This window comes from Leishmania major, chromosome 35 (genome assembly GCF_000002725.2).
Source record: "Leishmania major strain Friedlin complete genome, chromosome 35".
NCBI lineage: Eukaryota > Euglenozoa > Kinetoplastea > Trypanosomatida > Trypanosomatidae > Leishmania > Leishmania major.
Genome location: NC_007284.2, coordinates 1,011,490 through 1,032,154, shown reverse-complemented (window position 1 = coordinate 1,032,154; position 20,665 = coordinate 1,011,490). Strand labels below are relative to the sequence as shown.

At 57.1% G+C, this 20,665-nt stretch overlaps 3 protein-coding genes across 3 annotated transcripts; all 3 read right to left on the bottom strand.

The window, feature by feature from the left end:
- Positions 1 to 1,214: 1,214 nt before the first annotated feature.
- On the bottom strand, positions 1,215 to 8,150 carry LMJF_35_2450 (conserved hypothetical protein; the record flags this gene model as incomplete). The annotated part of the gene is made up of 1 exon (XM_003722591.1): positions 1,215 to 8,150. One exon carries the CDS (start codon positions 8,148 to 8,150, stop codon positions 1,215 to 1,217), a length of 6,936 nt encoding a protein of 2,311 aa, XP_003722639.1.
- A 6,884-nt stretch (positions 8,151 to 15,034) lies between these two features.
- LMJF_35_2440 (conserved hypothetical protein) lies at positions 15,035 to 15,859 on the bottom strand (the record flags this gene model as incomplete). Its single annotated transcript, XM_003722590.1, has 1 exon — positions 15,035 to 15,859. One exon carries the CDS (start codon positions 15,857 to 15,859, stop codon positions 15,035 to 15,037), a length of 825 nt encoding a protein of 274 aa, XP_003722638.1.
- Positions 15,860 to 18,110: 2,251 nt separating this feature from the next.
- On the bottom strand, positions 18,111 to 20,462 carry LMJF_35_2430 (conserved hypothetical protein; the record flags this gene model as incomplete). The annotated part of the gene is made up of 1 exon (XM_003722589.1): positions 18,111 to 20,462. One exon carries the CDS (start codon positions 20,460 to 20,462, stop codon positions 18,111 to 18,113), a length of 2,352 nt encoding a protein of 783 aa, XP_003722637.1.
- Positions 20,463 to 20,665: the final 203 nt, after the last annotated feature.

Genomic DNA, 20,665 nt, shown 5'->3' with positions numbered 1-20,665 from the left:
CTCGAAGTAGCTTCAACATCCTAAAACGGCAACAGAAAGAGAAACGCACAGCAAAAAAAAGACGGAGAGCTAACATCGTTTACAGCAGCTTGCGCCAACAGCCGGCACGATATTGGCCCCTTCGTACTGACGCAGTGGGAGAGCCTACTGCTAGGGCAAACACCGGCGCAGAGACGTAGGAGAGAGAGAGCATAGGGACACCTCACCATTGAGAAAGATGGATGAGTCGCAAAACAACAATAGCAACTCATTCCCAGACACAGCGCCGCGAAGGAAAGCACGAGGGAAGAGCGCGCGCGCAACCGATCATTCCAGAGAGAGATATGGCAAGACACACGCACGCAGACATGCACATAGAAAAAGAAGCAACTGAGCAACATAGGAACACCTCAGCCCGCACTGAGGCAGGTATGAAAGGCAGCACAACAGGCAAGAAAAGAGAGCAACAAGAGGAACCCGAAGGAAGAAAAAAAAACGCATGCAGAGGTCAGCTGTGAGTTCGTGAGCGTACGGACGCTTGCAAGCAGGGAGACGGGGAGCAAACACACGGCAAGAGACAGGAAGGGAGAAGTAGCGGGAAAAAGGGGGAAGAAGAGGAGGGCCGCAGAGGAAGAGCAGCAGCGCGGGCGAAGGAAAGGGAAAGCATCGCGCAGGGGACAGAAGCAGAAAACAGAGGGCGGGGAACCAACAGAGAGAAAAACGATAAAGCAACGAAACTGTGCAGACGGGAAGACGAGACGAAAGATGAAGGGAGAGGGAGTGGGGGTACAGCAGTCAACGGGTGAAGAACGCGACGAAGGTGGAGAGATAGGGAGAAAGTGTTAGGCACCGGCGAAAGGAAAACGCAACAGAAAAAGTAGCACAGTGCAGAGAGAGGGGGGAGAGGGGGGCTCAAAGGGCGACCCAAAGGCCTTCCCCCTGCTCTTCTCTACCCGAACCCCCTTCACCACCGAAAAAGAAGAGCAAACGCGAAAAAAAAAGAGGAGTCGCTCTTCAGAAACACACAGATACGAGTGTCAAAACACCACCGCAGCCGCCTTCAAGTCTTGAGCGAAAGCCCGCCGCATCCGCGACAACCCTCACAGCAGGGTGCGCCAGCTGCACCAAATATCATCCCAGTGGATGCAACAGACATATAAAGAAAGGAGGGGCCGCAGAGACGCGAAAAGAACGCCAGATGAAAGGCAGAGGAAAGACGTGCGCAGACGTCATGTCTACGAAAGCTCGAAGGAGCTACCAGATTCCATGATGCTCATTAGGAGCTTCTTGTACAGCAGCTCCTCGCTCGGGTATGGCGGCAGCTTTAAGTACCGAAAGCATGTATTCACCGATGGCAGAGCCCACTCAGACTCAGGTAGGTGGAAGAAAAAGCTTGACAACATGCCGCCTGGCTCCTCTGATGCTGCAGGGTAGACGGAGGAGAACATGTGGCTCGGTGCCTCGCCCTGTCCAGACGGCGAGTCTTCCACATCTGACTGAGCGGTGTGATCGTACAAGCCGCCCATCAGGCCGCCTCCGCCGTCGTCCTCCTCCCCTTCCATGTCAAGCGCTCCACCGCCGCCGCTGCTGCTCGTCGTCGCTGCTGCAGCTTCTCCCCCCAGCACCTCCGTGTGCTCGTCCACAAACGCGTTTGAGCGCCTCACTACCGTGATGGCACCGAGAGCGCGGATGCCGCCAATAGGTAGCCGGGGGCAACCGGTGCAGAAGAGCAGGAATTCGCGCTGCTCTGCTGGAGTCAGCCGCTGGCCGAGCACCTTCGCCAGCAGTTCGAGCTGCGGTGAGTCGTTTCGGTAGCCGTGGTCGCCGACCAGCACAGAGCGAATCTCTTCCGTCGTCCACAGAGGGTCACTTGGGTTCTTGTCCTCGCCACAAAGCACGCCAATCAGCTCCTTCACGTCCATCACCGTGAGCGCCTCCTGCGGCACAACGTCCTGGCAGCCCATCGTCAAAAAGTACAACGGCACCGCCACGGACTCGTACAGCAGCGCCCCAACAACGCGGCGCTGATACAGGCGCAGGTTCTTCTTGGTCACCAGGATCTGAGCCCCATCGGGGCAAAGCTCGACGCTGTCGTCCCCCGGGAGGGTGAAACGCAGGTCGAGCGCAGCGAGGGTGGAGCTATCCATGGTGGACAGGCATGCTAGGCTGTCTGCGATGCCCTGGTCGACCCAGCTCGCCGCTGTCAACGGTAACTCGAACAGGTCGACCGGGAACTCTGGCGGCGGGTCAATGTGCGTCACATCGGAGACAACGCACTGGTAGGCCGGCACGCCACGACGGATGAAGTAGGCCACAGCCCGTGACAGTGGAAGAGGGAACACCTGCTCGTCGACGAAGGCGCGGCCGAGTGCAGCGCCGATGACGTAGTAGGCCTTGGCGCGCTCCCGCTGTTCCAGGACATAGTCCCTCATCAAGCCAACGTTTCTGTCCACCAAAAAAGCCGCCTTGCTGAGGTCGTACTGCACCGCCGAGGCGTTGAGGCTGTTGCTGTTCGTACGATGGTCACCAGCCCCCGCAGTGGAGGCGTGGCCGGTGAAAGCGGGACCTTTTCGAGTCGGCGTCGAGCCGAAGTGGTCACTGCTGCTGTGGCTCAAGGCATGGGTGGAGCTGTTGTCGGGCACGGTGTGACTGTGGCTGCAACGCAGTAGAGGCGTCACGGGAAAACTGTCGATGTCTTCGAGGTAGCGCTGCACGCCATCCATGTGGCGCGGATAAAAGCCTTCCGGTGGTGGAATGAGAACTGCGGCCGCCTCCGCAGCCGTCGTCATGGACGGGCTCGGGCTGAGGGTCGCGCTCGGCGTCGTAGGATGCGCCGAGTCTGCGCGCGCAAAATTGCGCAGGGAAGACTGGGTAGGGATCGAGCCCAAACGCGATGTGCTCACGGTGCCGCCAGCACCGTTGGTGACAGAGCCAGGGCGGGAGGTGCCCATGCGAGATGGGGAAGTTATGGGGGTGATGCTGCTGCGGCGCGGCGGCAACGACTTCGGCGGCAGACCAACCATCAGCGAGCCAGTTGCCATCACGATCCCTGCGGACGAGTTTGACACAGCTGCAGCGTTGTCGCTGCTGCCGTTAGCGTTGTCGTCGCTATCGCGCCAGAGCCTGGTACAACACTTGCTCACCTCAGCAGCCAGCAGAGTGTAGAACTGCGCCGTGGGCCCCTGTCCCACGCCGACGTCGCCTTTGAACTCGATCGAGATAGGGAACCGCGCGTCGCAGCACTTGCGCAGCATCGTGTACGCGTCGCGCGCAAACTCGTCACGGCTGACGGCGAACTTGTGGTTCGACAGCCTTGCCCACTCCCCTGGCAAGATCAAGACAGCCCTGTCGTTGCGCTGACTACGGAAGACGCGCATGTGCTGGATGAAGGCGCGCCGTGCGCCGTAGGCCAAGAAGCGCGACGCACGCTCCCGCACCGACAGCGGGATGAGGAAGCGTCCCTCACGCAGCAGAAAGTTCACCCACCGCGGCAGCGCGTAGCGCGGCGGTAGCAAGCTCACACGCAGCGCCGACGCCTCGAACGAGCGCACCAGCGCGGTGGTGATCGTGTTGTTCTGGAAGATGCTGTCATCCATGCCAAAAATATCCTTCGCCTCCCCGGCATAGGCGATTAGCCCATGGGTCTCTTCGAAGAGCGCGCGGTGGAGGATGATGAGCAGCAGCATATCGGCCCGGTGGGCAAAGGCGGGTGGCGTGAAAGTGAGCGCCGGCGGCTCCTCTGTGTGGAACTCGGCGCGGGAGTGCGCACCGCACGCGCAGTACGCCGCCGAGTCACTCTCGAAGTGGTGAAAGAGGTAGTTCTGGTTCAGTCCGACGCGGTGGCCATCGAACTCGCGCGCCTCCGCCAACTTTTCCACACACGTCGTGACCGGCTCCCCTGCCGCGGTCGCAGCCGCAGCGATGGAAGAGCAAGCCCCGGCCACTGCAGGCGGTGACTTGGCCGACTTTGCCTTTTTGGTCACCTTCACGTTAGCGTTGAATCGAATCGGCAAGGCAGCCGGATTCGCGACCGTCACCGAGCTGTTCGCCTCCAGCGTCAGCGGTGCCTCCACGGCGCCGTCAGCCCGCAGCAGACAGTTCTCCAGTTGCAGGAGCACTTGACGATCGCCGAGGGCAAAGGCGCGGCGGTAGAGCGTGCTCAGCAGCGTCTCCTGGAACGGGAGCATGCCGCAGGAGGCGCGATACAAGATGTAGCGCTCCTCCACCGCCTCCTGCACTATACTCTCAGCTGCCTGTCTCTCCGCCGCAGTGCGCAGTACCCTCTGTACCTCGACATCAAGGGTGGCCGCAATGTCCGGCGTTATCGGCGTGCCCTCGTCCATCAGCGCCCCACGCGTCGAAAACCGTGAAAGGTACTTGTACGTCAAGCGTCGTACGACGTTGGGGTGACTTAGCAGTTTCTCCGCAAGCTCCACTGGAAGATTGCTGCTTGCGGTCGGGTTCGCAAAGGCGAGGAAGTTGGACCCTGTTGCGCTGCTAGCACGCGGGATGTTTGAGACCGCAGACGAGTTGTGAACCGCCGTATACCGCTTCAAGAAGGTGAGGACGCGCGTCGTGAACCGCTCCAGATGATGAAGCGACGACTGTGAGGTAGGGGCCGACTCAGTGCCCTTGGTCGACGTGGACCCGGTGCGGAACCACCGCTCTAGATCGCCGATAGTGGCGCACAGGTGCACGCGGTTCCGCTCCATCGTGGAAAGTGACCGAATCAGGTCCACATTACCCGTGTAGCCGGGGTAGCAGTTGTCGCATACGTCGTAGTTGCACGTGCGGCAGCTGTGACTGCTGGAGATGCTGCGGTTGCACTTGTCGCATCGGCGCGGCTGCGGGTAGCGCTCCATGTGGTGCAGGCGGTGGCCTGCCATGCAGCACTCCTTTGCCATGCACGCGACCTTGGTCGGGTCGTTTGCCCACCACGACTCAGTGCGGCTACGTGCAAATGAGGATGCCAACAAGGTTGTCTTGCGCTGTTTCGGCTCCGTCCCGTTGGAGGACGATGCAGCAGGCACCGAGGAGTCGCCGGCCATGATTGCAGAGGAGCTGCTACGAGGAAGCAGTACAGCGTCGCCGTGTGGCACGGTCTTGATCGCGGCGGAGATGCGCCGGCCGGCATCGCCACAAAGTGAGATCAACGGCGAGATCACGCTGAGTGCCTGATATGCCTGTAGAGGGGTCTTGCACACCACCTTGTCGTAGGTCACCACCGACTCGACAAGCGGGAGGCAGCTTTGCAAAGACAGGTTCGCCGCCAGGGTGTGCACAAGCCGGCGCATGCCGATAGGGTAGGCCACCGCGCACTGGATAAAGCACCGCAAGCGTTTTTCAACCACGTACATGGCAAGGATGTCGGCGACATGCATACCGCTTGCCATCATGGCCGTCCACGACGACGTATTGCGGTCGATCGGTCCAGTGTGCACCTCTGAAAGCGGAGTAGTTTCGTGCCTCGAGGTGGAGGTGGAGGCACCGGAGGCGAACATCGATGTGCCACCCAGCATGTCCTCCAGCGTCCGGTCACCGAAAAGGTAGTACAGCAGCGTCGATGCCACACCGGCGGTGAAGACCTCGAAGGCGGTGATGTCGTTCGACTCGTTGAAGATACGCAGCAGCTCGCGAATCGCGCCCTCGTGTGTATCAGCGAGTGCCTTGATCGCCCGCGTAGGGCTTCCGTTTCTGTCAGCAGCTCTAGCTCTGCTTGTGCTGCTGCTGCTGCTGGTGGCGGTCACAGTGCCTTTGACGGCCCCACAGTGGCACAGCCGGAGCTCGTCCAGCACCGTCTGCACACGCAGCATCGTCGGCGACAAAAACGCGTCACCGAGAGTAGTTTTACTCCCAATGCTCCCATTTATGCCCACACCACCCACGTGTGCGGCACGGCAGTTCTCTAGTTTCTCCACAATGCAACCCATCAGCGCGCTCGCCTTCTCCACGAGCGTCGCCGTCCGAGTCGGCTTGTTGCACACCAGCGGCGTCGTCTTGGACAGCATATCCAGCTGCTCCAGCAGACCACAGCGCAGTGCGCTTTCTGTAAACTGGCACGGCTCGGCCATCGGGTGGTACAGCATCCACTCAATCATCGTCAGAACAACCGCCTTGGTAGCCTTGTCCGCCGAGATGAGAGCTTCGCGGCACATCTCGCACATGGACAGTATCGCCGTGGCCATCAGCCCCTCAAAGCGCGCCGAGGCACCGGACAGGAACATAAGTTGCAGCATCGACGCGCACGCACACGTGGCCACCTGCTTCGCCATCTGCCCCGATGTGTTCTTCGCAAAGGTGCACAGAAAGCCAAAGTACTCCTCGGCGAGCAAAATGTGATCCTCTGGAACCTCCACCTGCGTGTTCAGCACCACCGTCGAGGGCACAGAGTCTGTCGCGTTCGTGACTTCGCCCTCGGACAAAGAAGGTGTGTTAACGCCTTTGCGGCGACTTCGCTTTGCCGAGCTCGAGCGGCTCGTGTTTTCGTCCACTTGCTTCGCTCTCGAAGCGCTGGCCGTCGTCTTGCTGCCGTGCATCGCCGATGCAGTCGGCTTCCACGTGAGCATTGTGCCGTCCTCCGCGCACGGTCCGGCCTCCTTAACGGCAACGATGGGCCGCAGTGTCATTTCGTCTGCGAAGTGGTACACAAACGGGACGTAGCTGCGACAGACGTTGCGGTGTCCTGCGCCGGCAGCCTTGGACATTGTCATGGTGTGCAAGTCCACGTTCAGCTGCTTCACGTGGACAGAGATACGGGCGCGGGGATTAAGTCGCGTCCAGCTCCGCTCGAGGGACAAGCACTGCTCCTCCACTAGGCGGTTGTAGTGGCGCAGTTCATCCTCCCACATCCACTGGTGCACTGGCAGCACCAGCTTAGGCTTCAGGCCGAAGGCGTTCGGGGGCACTGTCGGGCAGGCTAGTACGAAGAGCTGCAGGGCAGCGATGGAGGTGATGTGATCCTTGTCGCGACGCTGCGTGCTGCGGGTGGCAATGACAGCGCGCGGGAAAGGGTCATCGAGAAGGGTGGTAATCTCCTCCGTCGAGTCCTCCAGGATGAGCCGGAAGAAGCGTCGCGCCTCCGGCAGCTGAAGGCTCTCGAGAATCAGGTAGCGGTGGCAGTACGTCAGCAGCGTCAAGGTCGTCTCGCATAGGAGGATGCGGTCGACGCGGACGCTGGGTTCCAGAGTCACGTTCGACTCCGTGTCGAGGATGAGCTGAAACAAGATCTTGGGAAGCAGAGGCGAGGCAAGTGCGCGGGCGGTATGCGGTCGGTGACAAATCAGCGCTCGCTCAATGAGGGTGCCGAGACACTGCAGCGACAGCTCGAGCAGGGCCCAGTGCTCAGGAATCGACGTGAACGACTTGGCGCACTGCTCTATCAGGGAGACGAGCAGAGGCAGGATAACATTCTCAACCTGCGCCACCGTGGGGTGATCCGCGTATGGTGCAATGTCCTCGGCCGAAGCCGCCTTCGTCGACGAGCGTCCGCTGGAGACGGACATTTGGCCAGCCTTGCCTGTGTCGCTGCTGGTGCGCGACGACTTCTTCTTTGACTTGAAGAATGAAAGGATGCCGGCGGCGAAGGAATGGTTCCGCTTCCCGAGCTCCGACGGCATCACCACCTTGGAGCTCATCATCAGCAGCGTTTCCAATGCCTGTCGTGCCACCAGCGGGTGTGGGTCCGTGCAGAGGGTGAGCAAGTCACCGACAAGGGCGTGTTGGATTATCTCGCCAGTCATATCGTCCTTGCTAACGAACCGCATGACGCGCAGACCTTCCTCAATCATCAAGGCGTTGTTCGAGTGTACAAACTTCCACTCCGTGCAGAGCGCGCGGTGGATCGCCTGCGATGAGAACTGCATGAGAGAGACGTGGAATCCTTGCGCTGCCTCGTAGGAAGACGGAACGTGCTCCATGATGAGGGAAAGGGCACGCAGTGCCATGACGATGAGGTCGCCCTGCGCGGCCTCCCTAATGAACGTCTCGCACACGTCGGCAAGGAGTGGGATGGCAGTTGCAGAGTCGAACTTGCGTAAATATCCCTCGAAGCCCATTACTAGGGAGGTAGACATAACATTGACTGCCGCGAGGAGTCGGGTGGTGTTCATTGATTTCAGCTCCGCCGCCACGGCCTTCACCTGCGCCTTTGGATCATAGACGCCGACGTCCATTGTTGGTCAGAGAGCTACCGAGAGCGAACACTGTGAGAGAGGGAAGGGTGGAGGAAGGTTGAAGAGCATACGAGGAGGAGAGAGCAGCCGCGCAGAAACGCAGAGAACCAAAGAAAAAGGCGGTGCACAGATTCTGCTTCACCAGCCTACACGAGAGCTTTATGAGTACTTCTCTCGCCTTCCAACCAATCGAGCTGGTACACCTGCAGACTCCCTCACACCGAGCGGGCGAGATCGAGAGGGGAGGGAAAGAGGGGGGGGGCGGATCGAAGAGCACTGCCTCCCCCCCCCGTTGTGTGTTTCCGGTTTGCGTGTGTCTGCGGGTGGTAGAAGAATAGAGGAGAGGCACCTTATGCAAGCGGCACACACACACGCTTGCAGAAGCAGACAACACTGTTGAGGAAGCAGCAGACAACAACGGCCAACAAAAAACAAGGGAAAATCCACTAGAGCGCCGACGACGACGAGCGCCGCCGTGACGAGGCGAAGGAAAGCAGTAACCCCGGTAGCCTGGTGGCGAACGGCAATCCAAAAAAAAAAAGTGATAAAACAGAGCTGAACAATCACGCGCACACAGCCACCAAAAGAGGAGGCGATGGAAACCAACAACAACGATGCTAGGGGAACGGAAAGCGAAAAGGAGTAGAGGTCTTCGGGGCACTCATGTCGAACAGCGCGGCCGTGTGTATAGAAACAGCAGGGGATTCGAAGGGGTCGTAAGGAGAGAGGATCGGCGTAGAACTCCGAAAGCACGGCAACAGACCAGAAGCCCGAAGCAGTGAAACAAAGTTGAAAAAAAAAGTGAGCAACAAAGACGGGACAGCAGCACGACCGATGGTGATGGGAACAGTTCTCCATACACATAGACGGACAGACTGACAGACAGATGGGCACAGGGCAAGAGGAAACGAAGCACGGATCAAGAAACAGCTACAGCCGTATCGAAAGCAAAACCGCCACGGCAGAGGGGCAGAAGCGAAAGATAAAGGCATGAGGAGTGCAGAGATGCCTACAGCAGTAATGACAAAATGGTCAGCGGAAAAGGTGAAGCAGGACAGGGAGACGGCAACGGAAAACAAAACGATACTTCCTGCGTCCTGCTGTTGCGACACAAGAGTGTATAGTCTTGATGTGCAAAATAGCGTGCGCGCGTGCTCGCCCTCGCGTGTGCACTGGTGTGGCGAGGCTTGCCGATGCAGAGTGCCCGCCGCAAAGAAACTCACACAAACGACGGACACGGACACGGAGCTCTGCCTGCCGCAGCGGACACTCGACAAATCGACTGCGGCTACTCAAGGTGACGCACGCCAAAAAGCGAGCACAGGATGAAATGTGATTTCGCTTCACGACGAAGTGGGTGCGTGGGTATTTGTGTGCGCGTGTATCTGGCAAGAACCAATGCAGAGACACGATATGAAACAGCACCTGCCTTCTTTCCACACGACGACTTGAGCAACGAAACGATCTAGAGAAAGATAGTGTGCAGAAGGCTGAACGCGTCTGCTGTACTTGTGTGCTGCGCGCGTCTTCTCTGACGAATCTTGTGATGAGCGCAATGACAGCTGCCCTTCTTCTCTGCTGTTTTGACTCGGCCTGTGCTTGACTGAAACGCGCAGAGAGAGAGAGAGAGACGAGACCTGCGAAGGTGCAAAACGAACACACAGAATGACGTAGGCGCGAACACACACACACACACACGAGCACACGAGGAGAAACCAAAAAAAAAAGGAAAGGGAGCGCAAAATGAAATCTAAAATACACATATACGAAAGAGGATGGCGAAAACAAAAATGTTGGGCACAAAGACACGGAGGGGGAGGAAAGGAGGGAGGGGGGGGGGGTAGCTCACGCACAGCACAGTAATTGAACTAATAGAAACATGAAACAGCAACAATGGCAGTAGATGTGATCGCACTTGTATGCATCCGCGTTCGTCCACCTCACTTCCACTCGGGAACTGCGCGGACAACCAGAAATGAGACGAAACGGGGAGAAGGCAACGGTAGAGTCGAGAGATAAAAAAGATCAGAACAAAAGAAAAGTCGCACACGCACACACACCGCTTGCAAGGATCGACGTGTCCAGAGCACCCGAAAGACCAAAGACACACACACCAAAAAGATGAGGTCAACAAGACACTTCCGGGAACATACATACACACACACACACAGACACACGCACGAGACCGAGAGAAAAAAAAAACGATCAGCAAAGTGAAGCAAGGCGAGGAAGAAAGGCGGCGGAGTTGCCTCAACGGCGTCGACGAGGAAATCCACAAGAAAACAAAAGACGCGTCGGAGATATAACTCGATAGTGATGCGGAGACAAAGACACGACCCAAGACAGAGAGGAGGAAACAGAAATGAAAAGAAGAGCGTCGGTTTCGTATCTCTTCGTTAAAAAATATTCGCTTCTTTTTCAAGTTTCCGTTTACTTGAATGCCTCTGCAGCCGTTGCCAGTGCTGCCTTGAAGGCGGCGTCTTTGCTGTGCTCGTTTTGTTCGTCGAAAAAAAAAAGGTTTGTCTTCACTCTAGAACAAGTCGGTTCTTTTTTATCGCCACGGCACTGAAAACCCATGGAGAGGAAAGGACCCGCTTCCACGGTCTTGATGCGTGCAATGGAGTCGTCTACCCGCCTCTTCGTCGTATCTGTGCAGGAGCCTCGACAGGCGATGGTGAGAGAAGACGTTGCGATGATGTAGATGCTGCTGATGGCAAAAACCCAAGAAAGAGCTTGAAGGGAGAAACACAACGAAGAATAGTGATGAGAGGAGTGAGCGAAGCGATAAAGCAAGTGTGCGTATCGAACACCTGGAGGAGAGGGGTCGGAGAGGAGCGAGCGAGCAAACAAAAAAAAAAAACAATAGGCTTGTCTGATACGTGAGCCTTCTTCAACACGGCACACGTGTGCATCCACGACTACCTCTTAAAATTGACTTGAAGTACCTTTCCCTCGCCGCACACATCCAACGCGAGAAGAGAGATGGAGGAGTAAGAAAATCGTTGAGGTGCCGACAGGATGAAACACGAAAAGAACAGGTGATAAAGAGCCGAGTCGCTGTGTAAGTCGGGAAAAGAAACGAACGCAATAAAAAACGAAAGAAAAAAACAGAAGGAGTGCGTCTTTAGAGCTTCTATGACAGAAAAGGGAAACGCAGGAAGCAGACAATGAAAGACGAGAAGAGCATACAAAGAAACAGCAGCAACAAAAAACAAGCAAACAGACGGAAACAAGGGCCTCACGGTTTCGAGTGCCTTCGTGGGCGTATACGTGGTTGGTGGTGCTGTTTTTTTTTTGTTGTTGTTGTTTGTGTTTCGTCCTTGTCGTCCACGCTTGTTCGTTTTCGCTGCTATGCGCTTCCGTGCGTGGTTCAGGGGAATGGCCACGGAAAACGCAGTACTGCTTCCAATACATATATATATATATATATATATTGCGGTCACGTCGTCCACCCTTTTGGAGAAGGAAAACGAGATGAGAAATCGAGCCGACCACGAAGGCGGCACACACACCAAAAAAAAAAAAGGTAGGGGGAGGAAACCATGAAGGCGGCACACACACGCCCCCAAGACAGAGAAGGAGGGGGGAGCGAGACAGCTAGAGACGCGCTGGGTGCAGAGAAAAACACAAACAAAAAAAAAGGAGCAAAATGTTGAGCAGGTGGGCTATGAAAAAAAAATCCAAACAAAAAGATGCATATATACACATATATATAAATATATATATGCATAAGGGACTCCCTTGTGGAAAGACAAGACAGATTACGAGAGAGAGGCCACAACAGACGGTAGACATGGAGGAAGAAGCACGGCACCACGAGTGCACGTAGTGAAAAACAAGTTCATTGCATTTTCGTGATTTAGTGGGCTGAGCAGAGTGCGTTTTTTTTTTGCTTCTTTCGAGGTAGGACGGGTACGCGGTCGAGCCTTCAGCGTTACTAGTATACGCGCAATGAGCAAGTCTACTGTTTGCCTCCCCCGTGGGCTGAGCGTGCACGATGCGCCGGTGCGAGACGGATGACGTATGTGTGCGTGTGTGTGCAAACACTTCCGCTCTTTCGCCAGCGTGAGAGAGAGAAACAGAGAGAAGAGGAGTGAGAGAGTTGCACCGAGGCGAGTCAGCGCATTCGTCTCCATCGATCCGACCGCCGGGCTGGTGTGTGCGATTATGCCGCTTACACCGAGGGCCATGCCGGCGGGAACAGAGCGCCGCTTGCTGCACAAGCGCGCCGGGGTACGCGTATATGCCCGTGCCTGTGCACGGGCGAGAGTGAGGGGCCACCCGTCCTCGCAGCTTCCTGTCGTAGCCGGGTGACGACATCGCGGAGCTCGCATGGGCAAGACCTACTCTGGAGGCACAGACGGTGGAAATAACGAGAGAGAAGGAGCCGCAAGGCCACTGGGGTCCTTTCTCAGACAAACGGGAAACCAGAAGCAACGCCGGCACCCGGAGCAACGGTATCGCCTCCATTCGACACCGTACACTCGATCGCCCTCCACACCCACCCCCGATCACGTCGCACCATCATGCCCAGAGAACAGTGCGCAAAGGCAGCTACACGCAGCAAGGAAAAGAGCGCATCCTCGTTTCTTTGTGCCCGCGGCGGCTCGTGCACACTCGCCTGCCGGCGGAGGAAGGCGGTAAGAAGAGAGCGCGAACGCTAGTCGTCAGTGCTCACCATCCAAGGCGCGCCCTGTGCCAAAATGTGGTTGAGAAAGGTGCGTCCTTTTTTTTCCTTCACGTTTGCGTTCGTTTTCTGTTGTGTTCCTGCATGCGCAGGCGCGATGCGTTCGGTCGCTAGCTCAGATATGTGTGCCAGCTGATTGTGCGTGGCGGTAGGCTCGAGGCGAGGGTGTGAGTCCACCACGAACAACTTGTCTTCCGTATCCCGCTGTCTTTCCGTCGCCTTTCCTTATCATCTATCCGCCTGCTTTGAGTCGACTCACAAGAGACGTGCGTCGATCCTTGCTAGGATCTGTGTTGGTGTGTCGAGGCGTACGTGTGTGTGAGGACCAATGCACGCGCGGTGCATCAAAGAGCAAAACAGAAAAGAGGAACAGTTGAAAGTAACGTCTGAGGAACAGGATACGAAGTATTAGCGCGGTTAGTGTACAGGATCTCTCGATCACACGCCTCATGTTCATCCTGCATTCACCCCACTACCACCACCACCAGACACACACACACACACATACACACACATGTATATACGCGTAAACTTGCCATCAACGCTGCGCCCCGTGTACGACTCGTCTGCACCTGCTGAGGTGCGAGCAAAAGCATACATCCCGGAGAGCTGACACCAAAGAAAGCAGCGAGCAACGAGCATCTTGAGGGTGTGGGTGTGGATGGTGATTGGAATCATGCGCCGTACCCATCCCTATTCACTGGCTAGTGCCACACAGCATGTGCGGTGAATGCTTCTATGCCCATTGTACGTTGGTCTTCTGTGGCCTTTTGCTTTCGGTTTCAGTGATACGCTGCCCCTGGCCTACATGCTCTCGCGCGTTCAAAGGCGTCGATTTGTGTTGCTCGCACCTAAACCCGTTTGTGCAGCGGCGCGAGGCACGTTACGCCATGTTGTATGCGGGGGAAGGGAAGGGGAAAGGCTTTCAGAACGACGTGAAATGGCCGCTCAAGAGCGGCGCACACGTGCACGACGACACTCACATCAATACGGCATCGGAAGAGCGAGAAACATCAACAAGAAGGGGTCCCACGGCAGGAGAAAGAAAACAAGTGAAACAAACAGAAGAGCTCTCTCTCTCTCCATGTGAGCAATCGAAACCACACAAAGAGGGAGTAGCGCGTGGGAAGGGAGAAGAAGCGTGCGGACTGGCCTCGTGCACGTATACAGAAGCTTACCGAAGCGCGGGTTCATGATTGCCGTTTTTCTTAGGTATTCTATGCTGTGAGAATATGACGGTGATGGAGCTATCAGAATGCCGATGATGCGTACTGAGACGGCAACCTTCAGCAGACGACGCGAAAACAAGAGTGTGAGGCTGAGACGGCCGAGGGGAAACAACTGGAGGGACGAACCATGTCCCTGCGACAATTTTTGTGACGACACGGTCGAGGTGACTCAGACATACTTCAGTTTACACGGACGGGGTAAGAGAATGCCCCGTGGGAAGGAGGCAAAGAGGGAGGCGCCGCGCGTGTTTGCCTTCTTCTTCGACTAAGTCGGTCATGTCCCACGGACTCCGGTGTTCTCTCCCTTTCCGATGATGACTGCAACTCTGGTGTATGAAAGAGGCGAGTACGACGCTCCCCTGTGTCCCTCGTCGCCCGCCTGAGCAGGGAACCCACACTACTGCAGCAGTGAGCGCGCGTTGTGTCTCTCTCACGCACCCACACAGCCCTCCCGCTCGCCACAGACTCCTCTCCTCCGTGGCTGCGCGGTTCCCACCCAAGCGGCGGTGGCAGATGCAGACTGATGAACAGAGAGGAACGGTTCTCAGCAAGGACGAATGGCAATGAAAGTTGAGAAGGCAGGTGAGTAAGTACGGGATACTGGACGCGGATTGCGTGGTGGTGGCAGGGGTCGGGGGTTGAGCCTTATTCGTATTGGCGAACAGTGAACCAAGCGGGCGAGCCAAAGCAAATATCGCTAGCATGACGGCAGATGGAACCCAAACACACAAAACACAAAAGCGAGAAAGTACAACGGCAAGGAGGAGCAGCTTCACTGCACATGAGGATGATGTGCCTCAACGGCGCAGCAAAACGATAAAATGACAAGCGTGACAGCCGCTCGCACAACTACGCGCGGCAGAGACCGTCGGAGGAGGTGTGACAAGAAGCATCCAGGCTCACAACGCACGCATACCAATCTTACCCGCGATCGACGCCCCCCCCCCTCACCACCACCAGCTTCTCAGCTAAATAACGTTCACCTTGAGCGTACCAAGCCCCTGGATGCCGGCCTCCATCACGTCACCGCGACGGACAGCACCCACACCGGATGGGGTACCGGTGAAGAGCAAATCGCCGGGCTGCAGTGTGACGTACTTGGTCAGTTGCGCAATCAGTTCCGCGACCGACGACACCATGCAGTTGAGGTCGCTTCGCTGGCGCTCATTCTGGTTCACTTGGAGGAAAATACTTCCGCAGCTCACCACATTCGTCTCGTCCTTATCGAGCGTCAGGAACATCTCCGGGTGCGCCTCCTTCAGGTCTTCCGAAAGGACGAGAGGGGCGACGACGGCGGCGCCGTCGGCGCCCTTGGAAAGGTCCCAGGGCTTGCCGTTGCTCTTGGCCACCAACTGCAGATCTCTTCGTGTCATGTCCAGCCCCACGCCATAGGCGTAGATGATGTCGTGCACGTCCTCTATGTTCATATTGGCATAGTGGGCATCGCCGGGGCCCTGCGCGGATTCCGGGGACATCGTTTTTTTGCTAGTCGGGTATCCGAGTGCGACGATCAGCTCCACCTCGTGATGGTAGCACTCCGTGACCGGCGGGTAGCGAATGCTAACGGTTGCATTGGGGGTCGTATGATTGCCAAGATCCGTGGTAATGCTGTCTGTCGGCTTCAAGAAAAAGAACGGCTCCGTGCGGTTGATGGCGCCACCCATCTCCCGCGCGTGGCTGTCGTAGTTATGCCCGACGCAGTAGATGCGGCGAACTGGAAAGTTGAGTGGTTTAGCGCCTCTTGTCACCACCGGCACCACCGTTTGACGAAGCATAAAGGCCAACGACGACATCGGCCCAAGAGCAACAGAAAAAAAAAGACGGCGAGCGGAGGGGGTAATCAATAACCGAGGACACGAAGCAAGGAAGACCTTCTCAGTCACGCGAAACACGCGAGTGCGGGGAGAGCGAAGAAGAAGCACGCTTTACGGCTTCTGCGTGTGAGCAAAGGTAGGAGTGGGAGGGCTGTACAATGAAGACACTAGTGGTCTTCCCCCCCCCCCTCTGGCAGAGTGAGCGATAGTTTCCAAGAGGATGCAGTGACGTGAGTATCCTTCCAGCTGGTCGAATGTGGCCTCAGTGACCCCCTAGAGCTCAGCGTACGGCTGGTGACGCTGTGTTGTGTGTGTGGAGAGGGGATCTTTGTGTGCGTGAGGTTAAGCCGACAGAAAGCAGGCGTGGCTCATGAAAGACTCGACAGAGAAGAGGACCTTCCGCCTCCACCGAAACAGTGCGCGTGTGCGTACGGAGTGGTAGCCATGCCGGGAATGCGGTGCAGCGAGCCGTCCACGCGAGCAGTTATTGGAAGCACAAGAGATGCCAAAGCGCGTCACCCGTGTTGATGATACAATGGTGGCGCCGACGTAGAAAAAGGATAGAGAGGGGAGAAGAGTAAGTGGCGATGGTATGGAAGCCGGCAGAGGGGGTTCGGTTGCAGGTTGTAACGATTGCAGCGCTCCGTGGCAATGCCGCATCGACAAAGACGAGTGACAGAGCTCACATCGGTAGTTGTCTCTTCGCAGTCTGCGGGACAACGCAAGAAGCGCCGCGCAAGGCGGCTGCCACTGCTACCGTCGGCGAGGCGTCAAAACGCAACAACGTGCGTCCTGGGTCTACCGGGGGCGGGTGGGAAGAGGACAGGAATGACGCTCAGCAGCGGCACAGGCAAGGCAGCAAAGGAAAAGTGAGACGCCAGGGCGAAACGCTGCCGGAGCCAGTGACCGTTGCCTCCACCTCCACCTCTTGCTCTCCTCTGAATGCAACATGTCACGGCACAGACTTCCAGTGTCACCCAAAGTCGTCCATTTGTTTTCTCGCTGCTGTGGTTATTGCCTTTTGTGCAGTTGACGTCCAGAGACAGAAGCATAGAACATAAAAAGGGATACTGTTCATCGAGTAGCGAGAGCTTCGCTTACAACATGCGTCGTGGCACACGTCCGCGTTCGCTCATAACTGTGCCGATTTCCATTTTTTTTCTTTCTGTCGTCTCCCGTGCTCCCCTCTCGGTGAAGAGCGAGAGGATCTGGAAAAAATGTCAAAAAAAAAACGAAAACGTGACACAGATGGCCAACGAAGGCGACAAGCGGCACATGCCTCGAACACGGGGACAGGAGTCCGAAGCGATGAGTGAAAAAAAAGGGAGGGAGGGGCGAAAAAGAACGGAAAGTCAAGAAAAAAAACGCCGCAGACGCAGCCGCGCGCGCACACATACAGAGAAAGAGAGGAAGAGAACGAAAGCGAGGTACGCGAAGGAAAGGAAACTCAAGCTAAGAAAGAGTGAAAGAACGATTGCCTGGAACTAACAACAACATCACCAACATAAGAAGTAAACCGCCAGCACTGGCCTATACAACACACACGAAGCAGGCATAAACATACACACACACACACACAAACACAGGCCACAGCCCCGACCCCTCCTCCCAGCAAATGGAAAAAAGGGAAAAATGTTATTGAACACCAACCCATCCCAGAAGACTCGCGCAAGGTCCCGCGCTGATCCTTCCACCTGGCATAAAAGAAAACAACCACAGCAAACCCTCGACCCTAGCCGTCACAAATCAACCAACACGAAGAGAAAAAAAGAGAGCAAAGGAGGGGTGAGGGTGAGGTGGAGAGAGAGGAAGGTGGCGGGAAGGAGAGCACGAGCAAAGAAAGATGGGAATGAAGGAGACGTCGCAATAAAGCAATGAAGGAAATAACAGAAGAAAGAAAAAGGCAAAAAAAAAGGAAAACAGATTCGCACGCGAACTACGCAGACAGCGCGAGAAACGAGAGAAAAGCACATGCATGTCGCCTCACGCCGGTAGAGCGAGGCGGTCAACTGAAGCATCTCACTCCAACGCTCGACGGCTCACAGACACACAAACAGAGAGAGAGAGAGAGAGAGAGAGAGAAAAAATACGCAAACGAAAAAATAGATAATGAAAGCGCGGAGACGCACGCAGAGTGACGCGCTTGCATCTCACATGCAGTCCGGCCCTTCATCATCGTCGTCCTAGCGTACCTCACGTGGGTAACATAGACATGCTTTTTCTTGAATACCTACTCGATTTCGTCTGCACCGTCAATAAGCGGAAACAACCATTTCTTGCTCTTCAACAACAACGTCCGCTCCTCGACGGAAAGGTTCAGTGCTGGCCGTGGACCATCGACAGGTGGCGACCAAGCAAACTGCCCATGAGAGCCCTCGTCGCTTTTGCCCATAAGCGTTCGAGCAGAACCGGCCGTACGAGGGTACATGGCAATAGGGGGCGATGCTGGTGGTTGAGGGTTGTTGACGCTCACGAGCGGCGTCTTGGGCTCGAGATCCAAGCAGACGTTAGCGTCGCTACAGTGGGCCACTGTCATCACCAATGGTGTGGCCGCCATCTCCTGTTCAGACTCCGCACTTGGTGTGAGAGCACGAGATGTGATCAGGCTTGAGTCAGTGAAGACGCGAGAGCCGTTGCCGGTCGTGTTGCTCTGAGCGCTGCTCACCTCGTCGGCAAGCATCAGGTCGTCGAGATCGTCCTCGAGTGCGTTGGGGCCGGGGCTTCGTTGAACACGATTGCACAATAACGAGCTCGGCGGCGACAACGGTGAAAGGGTCGTCACAACAGCCGCCGCGGCAAGAGGAAGTGTCTTACAAGGGGCAAGGACTGGCTGCCATGGCTCACAGTACCTCTCTGACCTGCGTTTTCTCAGGGACTTCGGCGGCTTAGCGGCCGGCAAGTGCCGCAGCTGTGGGGTAGGGACGCAGTTCCGGCTAAGAGCCGCGCCGTCCGTCCCCTCCTCCATCGACTTCTCCTCCACCATGTCAAGCCTGTCACTGAGCGCGTCCGTGGCTGGTAGCGCCGTCTTCGTCAGGCTAGTGAAAGGCACATGCAAGGCCGCGTTAGGCACAGGGGATGGCGCAGCCGTGCTTTCGTGCTCAGACGGTAGCGCTAAATACTCCACCTCGCTAATGTACGACTCCACCGTGGTGCAGAGGGCTTCGCTAGAGGGCTCGGTAGGCGGGAAGCAGCCTGTGTCAAACAGACCGTCAGCGATGGTCTGGTCGGCGTGATGTGTCATTCCAGCGTCGAAGATAGCGGTGCCAACGTGCGGGAGTGCGACGCGCGCACAGGGAGTGTCGTGGAAGGCGTCCGCGCCAAACAGACACACACACGATGCTGAGCTGCGACGCGATAACTCGGCCAAATGCGCCGGTGGCGGAGGCGTGTGCGACGACGACTCGACGCTCGCATCGGACGCTGTCGAGCGAGTCATGGCAGCGAGGCCGCCGCGGGGCTGCTGACTGGCACTGGCATTGTTCCTGCAATCACTGGTAAGCAGTTGGTCCTCGGCGTCAAAGGAGCTGTTGAAGTGGATCAGGTGTGTCAGTATGTCGCCCCTGATGTGGAGGGGAGACCCGCGTTCGTCCGCCGCGGCGCCGCGGAGCGCGGGACGCTCGACTTCCGCGTGAGCTTCACCGCCGCGGTCGCTCTCGCACGAGCAGCGCCGATCACGCATGCTGCTTTCACAACTGCTCACACCTCTGTGATCGCCGCGGTCATCGCCGGTGTCGGAGGAGTCGGTGATAGCGGTAGCGAGGCACAACACTTCCTGCATGTGCGACAGCGAAGCGGAAGCGCGTGGCGAGGCTGACGGCGTGCGATCAGCGTCCCGTGATAGATTCCGGGAATCTCTTGGATTGTCAGTCGCCCCCTCGCCAGCGTCCACTGCGATCGAATCCGTGCGCCTTCGCTCCTCGGTCGAGTCTGTTGGCTGAGTCGACATGTAAAAGAGCCCGACTGGTGTCTGCCGCCTCGCTCCCCACAAGCGCGCTCCCTCCACAATACAGCTATCAGCGTGAAAGAAAGTACCAAGAGCACGGTCGCTTTCTGCCGCACGGCGCCCTGCCCTCTCATCGTCCGGAACGTCCTGCGAGTCGAGCTGGTGGCCTGAGAGGAGCCCACGGCGAGACACCACTGCATCTCCAGATCTCACTGCACTGTCGTTTTCCGCATCGGACGCATCATCTACAAAGCGCCGCCACCTGCTCAGCCAACGCGTGCAGTAGCGCCACCACCTCCTGAGACACCACGAACCTACTGCCAGAAGAAGAACCCCGACGCAAACAATGGACGTGGCGTACGTGAGGAAGCAGCGACCGTATGCACGGTTGCCACAGAGGTCCTGCCACCACGAGTGGGCAGGCCGTGTAGTGTCACTGCTACCCGTTCCAGAGCTGCTGGACGACAGCGCTGTGCTTTTCGAGGCCGAAGCGACGGGGTCTGAATAGTCCTGCTCCGGAGAAGACAAAGTACTGCCGTTTCTTCCCTCGTGAGCGCGGCTCTCCACGGACACCGCATCCAATAGAATTGGTGCACCGCCCAGTAGCACCGCCGCTACAAAGGAAGATACGACAGGCATCTCTTTTTCGTTTTTGCTTTGCGCCTGCTCCCTTGTATGTAGCGTGGAGCACGCTCGGATGCTGATGGCAGGAGCCACACAATCGCTAAAGAAAACGAAACGGAAGCGAGAAGCACTACAGAAAGACCTGCAAAAACGCGTTGATGCCTCTCACCAGGTACCACGTGTATGAGCCCCCTCCTGCGTCCTCTGATCCGTGCGTG